At 36.0% G+C, this 12,776-nt stretch overlaps 1 protein-coding gene across 13 annotated transcripts in view; it reads right to left on the reverse strand.

The window, feature by feature from the left end:
* Positions 1–12,776, reverse strand: part of GRIP2 (glutamate receptor interacting protein 2) — a 507,637-nt gene that overhangs the window by 42,062 nt on the left and 452,799 nt on the right. For all 13 annotated transcript variants that reach the window (XR_015731670.1, XR_015731671.1, XM_034431563.3 and 10 more), the window contains one exon: positions 11,458–11,538. Coding sequence is in view for 11 of the 13 variants with exons in the window: in XM_034431563.3 (XP_034287454.2) it covers positions 11,458–11,538 (81 nt within the window). In the remaining 2 variants the exon portion in view is untranslated. The remainder of the gene's footprint in view (positions 1–11,457; positions 11,539–12,776) is intronic.

The following is a 12,776-nucleotide window of genomic DNA, read 5'->3' on the forward strand; positions in this document are numbered from 1 at the left end:
GTCTAAGACTAGAGATTCAGTATGACAGCAAACCAGTATGAATTGATGTATTTTGAGATTCAATTTTTTTAAAAGTCCAAGATCTTTTGGGGGGGGGGAGCATGGATTCTTTGGGCAAGATGTAGCAAAATGATCATTGCTGTTTCTGATCACTGGGATTATGCCAGGGTTGTGGTTGGCCAGCCAAAAAACTGTTGACAAGCTAGTCAGAAGCAGCAAGGGAACCAGGCTGATACAATGAGATGCAATGCCAGAGATAACTGACTTTCAATGAAACATGCGGATACAGAGAAAATTGCATTTATTGCCTTGTTGCTACCTCACCCCAATTTAGGGCATTCAGTAGTGCCTGAATACTTTAGCCTGGCACCCATTCTCTCACTGTGGAGAGCCAGCATGGTGTAGCAGTCAAGGTTCTGCCAATTAATCCTTGGAAGATTCAGAGAGTGAATCTATATTCACTCTCAGCTAATTCACTGGATGACTCTGGGTCAGTCACTCCCTTTCTCAGCCCAACCAATTTTACAGTGTTATTGTGGGGAAAAGTTGGAAGAGGGAATGCTTTGACCATACTTTAAGAATTGACTTGAGCTTCTAATTCTGTTGGCTGGACCCAGGCCAAAGTGTAACATTCCCTTAGTATAGGAGACAGCAAACTTGGAATTCATGGTTGGCCACTCTAAAGAAGAGGAAAGTGAAAAAGAAAAGAAACCCACAGATGGGCTACTATGGGTTCGCCTGGATTCAGGAGAAGTCCCTACTGCAGTTTATAAATCTGATTCCCTGATCTTTGGCTAGGTTTGCTATTACTGTTGAGAGACTAAAATATCCAGAAATATCCAGGTTGGGAAAGACTGAAATAAGTATAAAATCAAAATTTTATTACAGCCTTTGGACCAGAAAGTACAACAACCAAATACGTAGACTTGCAAATATTAACAAAACATTTAAGAATCTAATAAAATTACAAATATACATATTATTATTGTGACTGTAGTTTTTTTTTTTTTAAAGCAGTGGTGATCTCCAAAATTTGTGCTAAACTTTAACTTTAGTAGGATGGATACAACAAACAAAATCAGGCAATCTGGAAAGTTACTTCAGAGTCCTGGGCAGAGAGAAACAATGACAGATAGGTATTGTCCTCTCTACCAGGGTAGTTCTTTAAAATGGGATAAATACATATCTTCCTGGATTCTTTATAGAGAGAGCAATAAAGGAGCAGATCGCTTAGGGATTTCGCAGAGCCATTTCCCCATGGGCATAAGCACTACTGAAAAGGGATATTTTTTTATATCACCTCCCTCAGAACTGCAGAGGATGGTACATCCAACTTGGCCAAGGTGAAAGCTTCAAAAAAAAATTCAGAATCAAAACTGAAGAGAGATAAGATGATAAAAGATAACCTGACCATTTGATAAGAATCCATAACTGTAGGATATTAGGCTTAAACTCATTTGAAAATCAAAATCCCGGAGATGTTGTATAAGATAACTCCAGGCATTTTCAAGTCCCAATAGATTTGAATGTCCTAAGGACTGGAGTTTTGCCATTAGCCTTTGTTATCCAGGTTGATTTAAAACATTCTCCCGAAACCAGGAGAGACAAATCCCACAGGAGAAAAATCAATTTCAACCAGAAATGAAAGTGATAAAACCAGGCTCTGGTACTCACAGAAACCAAACCTGTCTCTAACCATAAAACAACATTCTTGATGCCAGTTGGAGCTGTGTGCTCTTATAAACTTGGACTAGGTAGTTTCCAGGATATTAAACTTTATAAGAATGCAAATTGGAACACTATAAAGAAGCCGAGAGATTACTCTAGCAAAGAAAAGCTTGCAAGCTACAGGAATAAAAATGTGCCCACTTTGAATGGAAGAATCTTAAGACAGCTGTGGAGCTACATTGGGCCATACTTGCCTGATAAGAAAAAATGTGTGCTCTAAGATAAGAAAACCTGGAACTGCACCCCAGGATATTTATAAGTATTTACCTGCTCTGTTGAAGTCCCATTAATTTGCCATTTATGTAACCTGCTGTTGTGTCATGCAAACACCAACACTTTGGCTTTTTTCATATAATTTACTGCTAGTTGTCTTTTTAGATAAAAGGAAGCCAATGCTTTCAATGCCCTTCTCATTCCCACCTGGGAGACCAACAAAATTACATTGTGTGTATTGTACTACTACATTACAGTACTACGTTTATTACTTCATATAGCCAGGGTGGGATTTTTCTGCTAATATTGGATAGTGATGCTTAGAAGATAAGAGAGCCTAAATTATGGAACTGAGGTACAAATTAAAAAGTAAGGGGGTTAGAATACCCCCTTCTCAGTAATTCTAAATATCTCACCATTTTGTTTAAATCTGTGGTATCTGGATGTATCATTGCTTCCACTGTAGACAACCAAATTGGGACCTTCGTATAGTGATTCTTTTTAATCTTTTCCCAAACTTTCAGTAGGGCATCTCTTAACATGTATCTTTGAAAATAAGTATGTGACTTATTTTTCCCATCCCAAAGAAAGCCATGCCAACCAAGCTGGAGGTCATGGCTTTCTATCATTAGTATTCGTTTATTTTTAAGTTGTATCCAATCTTTAAGCCATGTTAGGGATGCCGATTGGTAATAAAGTTCCCATTCTGGTAAACTGAAACCTCCTTTTTTCCTACTATCTTGCAGTAATTTGAATTTGATACACAGTTTTTTCCCTGACCATATAAATTTTGATGTCATTTTATTTAATTGTTCAAAGAATTTTTTCCCCTAATTTTATTGGTACTGTTTGAAACAGATAAAGTAACTTGGGTAATATATTCATTTTGATTGTCGAAATTCTGCCAATTAATGATATTGGTAATTTAGTCCAGTTGTCCAAATCTTTTTGTATTTGTAATGTAAGTGTATCGTAATTATCCCTCTTTATCGTAGTACATTTTTCCGATAGCCAAATTCCTAAATATTTAATTTTCTTTGCTCTAGAGATTCCCAACTTCTCCTCTAGTTCTTCATTCTGACTGTTGGTTAAATTCTTAGTCAATATTTTAGTTTTGTCTTTATTCATTTTAAATCCTGCTACCATGCCAAATTGGTTTATATCTTGTAATAAAGTAGGTCCAGATTCTAAAGGTTCCTCAATAATGAATGCCAAATTGTCTGCAAATGCTTGGACCTTATATTTTATGATTTAATTTTTAGTCCCTTTATTTCCGAATTGTCTCTAATTTGTGACATTAATGTCTCCACAGACACAAAAGGAGAATTAAAATCAGTACAAAACATGAAAAAACAAGGAATAAATCTGGAATGGTGGCCATATTTACAAATCAAAACTAGATTTAAAAAAGATAAGGAACAATTTGACATAAACAGGGAATAATTGGAACTAGATAAAATATTATTAGGACCGGGGACAAAAATGATTACAAATATATACAATTACCTATTAAGATATAAATTGGAAGAAGAAACAGTCAAAGAAACAATAATAAGTTGGGCTAGGAATTTTGGACACATTATAGAATTGGAAAAATGGGAAAAATTGTGGGGGAAAAAATTATAAATTGACTATGGCAGTAACATATAAAGAAAACAGCTATAAAATGTTTTATAGATAGCATTTATCACTAGCGAGATTGGCAAAAATGTACTCCAACCTATCACCTAAATGTTGGAGATGTGGCCATAAATTAGGAACATACTACCACATGTGGTGGATGTGCCCCAGTGTTAAAAATTTTTGGTATAAAACCAGAAGGTGGTTAGAAGAGATTACACTCCAAAAGATTGATTTCAAACCGGAGTTGTTTCTTCTAGGAATGATTGATAAGAAAATGGAGAAAAGTTTGTACTACATAATATTGCATATACTAAAGGCGGCCAGAATTGCTCTGGCGCAAATGGGGAAACAGATCAATACACCACCTGAAGAAATAGTAATTAAAAAGATCCTCAAATGTGCTAAAATGGATAAAATGACAATGGAGATTAAAGAAAGAGATGATTCAGACTACTATAAAGTGTGGAATAGATTCTATACATTGCTAGAAAATAGAAATCAAAACAAGAAATAAGAATGTAAATTGAAATTTGATTAATTGGAATCTAAGAGTATTAAATACTGGTAAGGATAAAATATTGACTATGTTAATAAATAGGGTGTAAGTACATATACAACTATTGATGTAAGTATATATAACAATTTAGTTAATAAGAATGCTCAGTATGGTTACATAAGAATAAGAGAATGATTAGGAAGATTGAATTCAAAAGTAAAGATAATTGTCGATGTAGAAAGTTGTAAAATATCATATAATGTTGTTATTTATGTTTTGTATTTTACTGTTTGGTGTATGTGTATGTTCTTTTTGTTTCTTTCTTTTCTTTTTCTTTTTTCATTTTTTTGGTCTTTTTCTATTATGTTTTTGGTTTTAAAAATGTAAAATATTCAAAAAAAATTATTAAAAAAAAAGAAAAAAAAAGAATACCTCCTTCTCTTAGCTCTCTTTCGATGGAAACAGATCCCAAAAGATTCCCCCCAAAGGGAACATCTAACTCACAATGAAATGTTAGAAAGCAGAATTTGTAGATGAAAGAGCCATCTTTTATCCACTGAGGTTTCCTGAAGTTTTGCCATAGCATCTCCCATGGGATAAATGTATTTTGGCAAGCATCAGTTCCCCTTTCTTATTGTTTCATAAAAAGTGAATCGAATATGGAGAAGAAAAGGTGGGTCTGCTCAGAACTGTCACTGACATTTAATGTAATATACTCTAAGAGATGGAAAATTAGTTTTCATTTACTCCTGTCTGGGTGCTGCCACAGGCAGACAGTTCAGAAATGACCATGTTAAAATCCTCAAGAGAGAGAGAGAGAGAGTGAGAGAGCGAAAGAGATGTGGAAACAAGAACTCATGAAAAATCTGGTTTACCTAATCCACATAATGATTATCATTATTGTAAATGATTATATTTATCAAAATATAATATACCAAGAGCCTTGGTGGCGCAGCAGACTAAGGTGCTGTTAAAGTAGCACCAGCTGCCTGCAATTACTGCAAGTTCAAATCTCACCAGGCTCAAGGTTGACTCAACCTTCCATACTTTCGAGGAAGGTAAAATGAGGACCCAGATTGTGGGGGCAATAAGCTGACTTTGTATAAAAAAGAACACCGCTTAGGGGTGGGGGGCGAAAGCCCTACTAAGCAGGTATATACAAAAGTATGAAAGCTATTGCTTAATGCATTGTAAGCCACCCTGAGTCTCCGGAGAAGGGCGGCATATAAATCGAACCAATAAATAAATAAATAAAAGTGACTTGATGTACTTTCAGCATTTTTTTTTTTTAGAAAATGAATTGCTGCACAAAGAAGATGGAAACAGCAGATCATCCCAATTGCTTTTCTTCATAAAAGAGCCCTATTCATGCTCGCTTTAAAGAATGGTTCTCCAATTAACATAGCTATAAATCAGAAGTCCAAATTTTGCTGATACTTATTCTGTTACAATACACGTGATTGCCAGTTAGTCTACAATCTCCTGTGAACAAACAGTGTGTGTGTGTGCGCACACACCCACCCACCAGTATCACGGTAAATGAAGAATCTGGATCATCTACAGATACAATGTGAATTACCGTTTTCAAATAGGCTTACTGATATTTAATTTAGATCTAAAGTATAGGTCTAGAATGCTATTGTGCATTGTGATAATTAAAGTTTTCAGATCAGGCTTCAACAAAACTGGTAATAATTTAATTTACTTGAAAATGATCACATATAATTAGGAAGGTTTACAAAAACAAACTTATCATTTAAAACATAGAAGACATTTTGCAAGGAAAGGTTGGGGGAAAAAAATAATCCGGTATGGTACTGATAATTTTGCAGCACTCCTCCCAAGATGCAGAAACAAAGCAGCACATTCTCCTAAATTGAAGGGGGAAAAGGTTTGCTCAGCAGTCAATTAGCTTTCAATTAACCCTAATAGATCTGATTAGCCAAATTAAATTCTCATTGGCAAGCTGTTGGCTTTGCTGTTCACACAGGTTTACTTCCTTATGTCTTGGATTGGCTTTGAAGGCATCTAGTCATTTTATAGCAAGGCTGATATTGCACAATTTGTGCTTGAGATGTATGGTAGTTCTTCATTTTACCCAATCTATGTCAATTTCAATGGATAGCAGTAACCCGAAAAGGTGATAGCCATATTTCCAATAAACTAAGTATTAAAGCAAAGTGAGCTAACCTTTTTCTCTAAGGGCCATAAAGCTGAATCTCTCAATTTTTATCAGAGGAAGTGTGTATTTTAAGAATAAATGGAAATATCATAGCCTTAGTATTGGTTATTTCTCAATCCACTGAAGTCAGGGACCATCATGCTAGTTACATACACTTAACAGAATAACAGTATTGGAAGGGACCTTGGAGGTCTTGTAGTCCAACCCCCTGCTCAAGCAGGAGACTCTATACCATTCTGGAGAAATGGCTATCCAATTTCTTCTTAAAAGTCTCCAGTGATGGAGTATCCATAACTTCTGGAGGTGAGCCATTCTACTAATTAATTGTTCTCACTGACTGGAAATTTCTTCTTATTTCTAAGCTGGTTCTCTCCTTGATTAGTTTTCATCCATTACTTTGTGACTTGTCTTCACTGACTTTGAGAATAGGTTAATTCCTCTTTTTAATGGTAGTCCCTCAAATATTGCTATCACGTCCCCCCTAGTCCTTCTTTTTATTAGATTAGACATACCCAATTCCTGTAACAGTCTTCATATGTTTTATCCTCCAGCCCTCTAATCATCTTTATTGCTCTTTTCTGCACTCTTTCTAGAGTCTCAATATCTTGTTTATAGTATGGTAACCAAAACTGGATGCAAATATTCCAGGTGTGATCTCACTGAAATAATAATTCATAGGATTTAAATAAACAGAGTGCAAAATAGTAATATAACTATATTAAACGTACAACCAACAAAATAAAATAAAAAACAAATATACTAATAAATTTAGAAAGCAGAACCGTAACCTGAGGAACATACACATAACAGCGGCTAACAAAATAGCTACAAGTTCTCCTTCTTGGTTTTCTTCTTCTCTTAGACCAGGCCAAGTCCAAAAGTGCCAGGGAATTTCTAGAATCCTGGCATTCTGACAAATCAGCCATCAATAGACACATAGACATTAACAACATCTATAGACTATGCAAAAGAGACAATCAACCAGCCCAAAAGAGATCAAAAAGACTCCAAAACCTCTCCACCAGCAATCAGCACCCAGATGAGCAAAGATTAACTCCAAGGTTAACTTTAGACCAACGTCAAGTAAACAACACCCCAGTCAAGAAACTACCAAAGAGCCATCAGTAAACAGCCCAACCAAAGAATCTCTAAGACCATCCCACCCCCACAAACAGACAAGTCACCAGAAAATAAACTGACAGTAAACAGCACTCTTTACTAACACTGATGATGTTATCTATTTAGGGTAATGAAACATCTGCAAGAAAACAAGCAAGCTCAGAGAGCACCAAGGATCCTTTATGTCAATCCTGAGCTACAAATATTCTCCTTTATTGGTTTCTTCTTCTCTGTATGATATACTATATTTGCAAGATATACTTAGAATTTGTTGCTCACAGCAAGCAAGAGGCACAGAGAAATCTTGTGCCAAACAACAGCTGTCTTGTTTTGCCTACCAAAGGGAATCAAACACCACCCACATTTTTTAGGATATAATCTTGTATTCCAAGTCCCAACCTAAGTTTAAGATGACTTATTTTGTAGCTTGGATTTAATTACTTTGGAGAAACTAGAGAAAAATCAACAGCTTTCATTTATATTTTCTTCCATTTAGTAAAAAACAAAACAAAACAAAAAAACCAATAGTGCTAAGGAATAGAAATGCTGGACTCAGAAATCCTTCAAAATGTAACACCTCATTCCTTGTTTGACTTTATGTAGATTAAGGATGGATTATATGGTAATGGAAAGATTAAATGAGTTTGTAAATAATCTTGTTATAGATGGCATAGATTTATATGTTAAGAAAAAAATTAAATCTATTTTTCAAAAAGATTTTTAAAATGTTTCTCGACATAAACAGAATTCTATATGTAAAAAGCATTAGGCTTAGGCAGTTGTTGATTTAAAAAAAGTCTGATGTCACATGTCTAGAAATTAATATATTCCTGAAGAGAAAAAAAATCGGAGAATACACCAAACTGGCTTTTGAATATATCTTACAAATATATTATATATATTTCTATTTAAAATTTCCTTAAATCCTATCATTCCTTCTTATCTTGACAAAATGAGTAAAAAGAGTCTCAGTGACCAATAAAGTTGCCTTTCTACCAGTCATTTCTTTTTTATTGTTGCCTAGAAAGGCTTCCCCTTTTCACACATTATACTAACTAAGTTCACAAGGTTCTCAATGTCACAATTCAACCTACTAGACATGCAGGATCAACCATAATAATTAACCTCACAAGAGTTCAAGAGACTCCTATCCGAAGAAAGACTTCAGCTACTCTAATGGTATGTGGGAGTGACCTTAGAGCTGCAGTCAGGGTAATAGTCAGATATGAGGAAACGTAGCTTGCAGAATGAATGGCAATGGGGGAGAAATGTACTGGCAAGATTCACACAATAAAGTAGAATGAGTTCACATGGGTGTGCGTCCTCTCTGGACTACCTTGTAAGGCTGGCATCAATCTTGTAAGTCTCCTCCGTCACCTTTAAAGCCCAAGAAACTAGGAAGGGTCTCTTCTGAGACATTTACCAATGCCCACATTCCTTCTGCAAGTTAAGCTACCTGTAATCTGACGGCTCCAGTGGTGGGTTTCTACAGGTTTGTCCCAGTTCGGGAGAACCGGTAGCGGCAGCGGTGGGAGGCTCCACCCACCCACCCAGACCTCATCACGGATGCTCTGCGCATGCGTAGAAGTGCAGAAGCGCAGAAGAGCCACGCGCAAGCAAAGCAAGCATGCGCACGTGCACGCTCACAGTTCCGAAATGGTAGCGAAGGTAAGTGAAACCCACTACTGGACTGCTCCCCTGGTTGCAGCTCTTCCCTCTGCCTCCCAAACTCATTCCCATATCCCATTACAGCTACCGAAATCACCTCTAGCCCCAAACAAGAGGCAAAATGGCTGATGCTCTTATTTAATATCCTGCCTCAAAGAGAGGCTTTCACAGTCTGCAGGAAGACAGACAGCTTCTGATTCATGACATGATCGATGGTATTTCTCTATACGCATGCCCAGTTTTTATTAAAATGTATAATGACTTAGATGGGGGAGATTTCCCCCTGAAGAGGTTTGAGCGTATAATTCACATGCATCATTGACATAGCCAGTCATAAAACATCTTCCACTACTGATTGAAACACGAAGCACTGGGGAAATGTGTGCGCTGAAACCAAGTTTAACACAACTATGATCACATTTCAAAAAAGAAAAATAATCAGACTGGAAAGGACAATTTTAAATCCTCCTCCCCTCAAAACTGAAGAGCTGAGGAAAAATATGCAAAGGAAAAAATACATTTAAGGTTCAAATTACAAAAGAACAGCAGTCTGCATATAAATCAATTACTGCTCGAGAATGTCTGTTTACTCAAGAGTAAACATTGTAAATGAAAATATGTTTAGACGCTACTAAGGCTTTTAAATCAAACTGCATCCATTTATTCTCCAATTTTTTTTAATATCCTCAACTATAACAGCAAATGAACAAATACACGTGTTCACTTTTGAGTGGTTAAAATTCTAAAGGCAACCAGTTTCATTTGAAAACCTCCCAAGACCTCTGAGAAGGATCAGAGATTTTTGATTAATAGTCCAGTTTAGTGAGAGAAAATCCATTTTGTGTTGCTATTGTTCAATTCTTGGGGTTAGGAATTCATGCCCATCATCCAGGAAAGCTGAAAGCCCCAGCTGACTTTCCTGACCCTGAAATATACTATGTCCTGTGGAAATCTGACATTATTACACGAAAGCTTTGTCACATGAAAAGCAAATATTTGAATTCCCTTGACCCAGTGATAAATTCAGATACTTTTATACACATTATATTACAAGGGTGAAAGGCCTTGATGATTATTGGAGAAAATTATAACTTTCAATTATACCTCTCCCAAGCAGACCTTGAACAAGCTACTGCAACAAAGCTCTCATTAAAGTGTTTTAATCTATTCATAGCTTTTTTAACCTTCAATCAGCTTCTTTGATTCTCAGTTAAACATATGTATTATTGGGGTAAAGGTTCTTTAGTAATAATTGAGTCTATGTTTTCAAATGCTGTACATCATTTTGTAGTGCTGTTGTATATTTTAACAGAAGTTGTCATCCGTCAGATTCCAATCCTAGTATAATACAAGTACCATTATTCATTAAGAAGTGGGAAGCTTCAGTGATACTTGGGAAACATTAGTGTTTGCAGAAATACCAATAAATGTGTACATGAAAATTCTCATATGCATGGAAATAGCCTACAGATACTTGCAGTTAGAATACTGATGGGAGAAGAACAGAATATTCTTTCGGATAGCAGAGCTGACCAATTGATGATCTGAACAGGAACATCACTCTAAAGCATAACATTTGTTTTATAATCCATTCAATTACATGTCCCTCAGAATGTGTGAGTTAGGAAATAAGAAGTGACAACTCTGCTACTCAGAGAGGAATTTCTACTTGGGTTCAGAGCTGTATTTTAGCAGAAACTGCTTTCCATCCTACCAACACTGCGAGGCTGGGAATATAATATAATGCAATGGTGTTTCACTAATTTTAGGGAGCACCTAGTACTTCCTAAAATTTGTCCAAAATAGGGAATATAAGCAGGGCAGAATTTCAAATCAATTTCAGAAAATAGTATGCATTGGTTCAAAACAATGCAGTTGGTACGGTGTAGTTAAACTGTTATTAGTGATTAAAGGGTTGAACTAGATTCAAGTTTTGCCTCCACTTGGGAAGGCCCTGGGTGACTTTGGGCCCATTACACTTCCTCAGTTGAACCTATCGTACAAGATTGTTATGGGGAACATTGGAAGAAGAAGTGTAACACATGAACCCTTGGGACTCCTAGAAAGAAGCAAAATATAAATCTAACTTTAAAAAATGTTATTATCAATTTGGAAATGAGCACCACTAAAATTGATCTGAAACTCTTAGGAGTTCTTGTGAACACGATTTAGAAAATCTTGGCAGGGGAGATTTAACAGCACCACCCAACATTGTAAAGTCAATATACAGCTTGTCTTCATTACTGCTATATTATATTAATGTTTGGATGATATTAGAAGACATTATCAATCACTAGGAGGGAACTGACTCTGACCTGGTGAGCAAATGTGCCTTGAAAAAAAAAAATCAGTGCAGAAAGTTATCTTCAGAACGTTTTCTTGTCAAAAAGAAAATGCCAAATGTAGCTTGTAATTTAGAAATACTTACAACTGATAGTAATCCCAAGTTCCACACCCCTTTTCTTAGGTAGTTTCACATGGAAGGTACCACTGCTTGGAATGACAGATTCTGTGGAACAAGGAGACCAATTAAAAGGGCAAGATCAAACAAGAGGGTCATGGGGTTGGTTGCTTTGTCTACCTGTACTAAAATTCCATGTACCATCTACCTGTACTAAAATTTCCAATATGTGAAGATAAGTACAAAGTTTAGTGCAAAGTACAAAGTGTAGCACAAAGTTTACTTTGGCATTGGAAAAAGTATTTGATGAAATACTTTTACCTTAAACTGTCTACTGTGGACCCTTCACGTTTCTTAAGAGGTCCCAAAGGGGGCGTGCATAAGCGCACCAGCGTGCCTACCATCCCTATCCTAATGTCCCCATTTATATGTACTCATTTTATGTGTTTATGGCTATCTTTTGCTCATTTACAGTATATCCTTTTATTTGTGCCAAAATGTTTTCATGTGTCCATGTCTATAGTCTATACTCTTGTTTCCTTGTACTTGTTGACAAATAAATAATAAATAAAATAAAAATAAATAAAGACCACTGACATGAGTCACTTCTCAGTTTTCAGTGGCTTTCCTATATGCACACCTTCCTATTCATACTAGAATTTGCTGTCATTGGAATCAAAACCTGCAAGACAATTGGGCCAGATCATGTTGGATTCCAGAACATTGTTAGATACAATACTTTTTGGGCAGAATTAATGGGAAGATCATAATGAATGAAGCTTCCTTACGTTTTCTGTAATATTTTCTGATAGTTCAAAAGAAGTTGTGTCTTAATGAATATTTCCTTACTGTATTTAGTCCAGTACAGTCAAGTGATCAATAATATAATACAGATGACATTTATAGGTAGTCCTCAATTTATGACAATTGAGCCCAACATTTCTATTGCTAAGCAACACAGTTGTTAAGTGAGTTTGCCCCATTTTATGATTCTGCTTGCCACAGCTGTTAAAGTTAGTAACATGGCTGTAAAGGGAATCTGGCTTCCCCATTGACTTTGCTTGTCAGAAGGTTGCAAAAGATGATCACATGACCCCGGGACATGGCAACCATCGTAAGTACATGCCAGTTGCTAAGCATCTTAATTCTGACCCTGTGACCACAGGGACGCTGCAATGATTGTACGTATGAAAAATGGTCATCAGTCACTTTTTTCAGTGCCATTGTAACTTCAAATGTAAGACATGGACTACCCGTACATTTAAAATTATATGTGACATGGTGGGTCCTAAACTGTCTAAATATATTTAGTATTTTTGTAGATCAGCATCTAAGAGACAAATGCT

This window comes from Pantherophis guttatus, chromosome 2, assembly GCF_059756535.1.
Source record: "Pantherophis guttatus breed Tessera chromosome 2, ASM5975653v1, whole genome shotgun sequence".
NCBI classification, from domain to species: Eukaryota; Metazoa; Chordata; class Lepidosauria; order Squamata; family Colubridae; genus Pantherophis; species Pantherophis guttatus.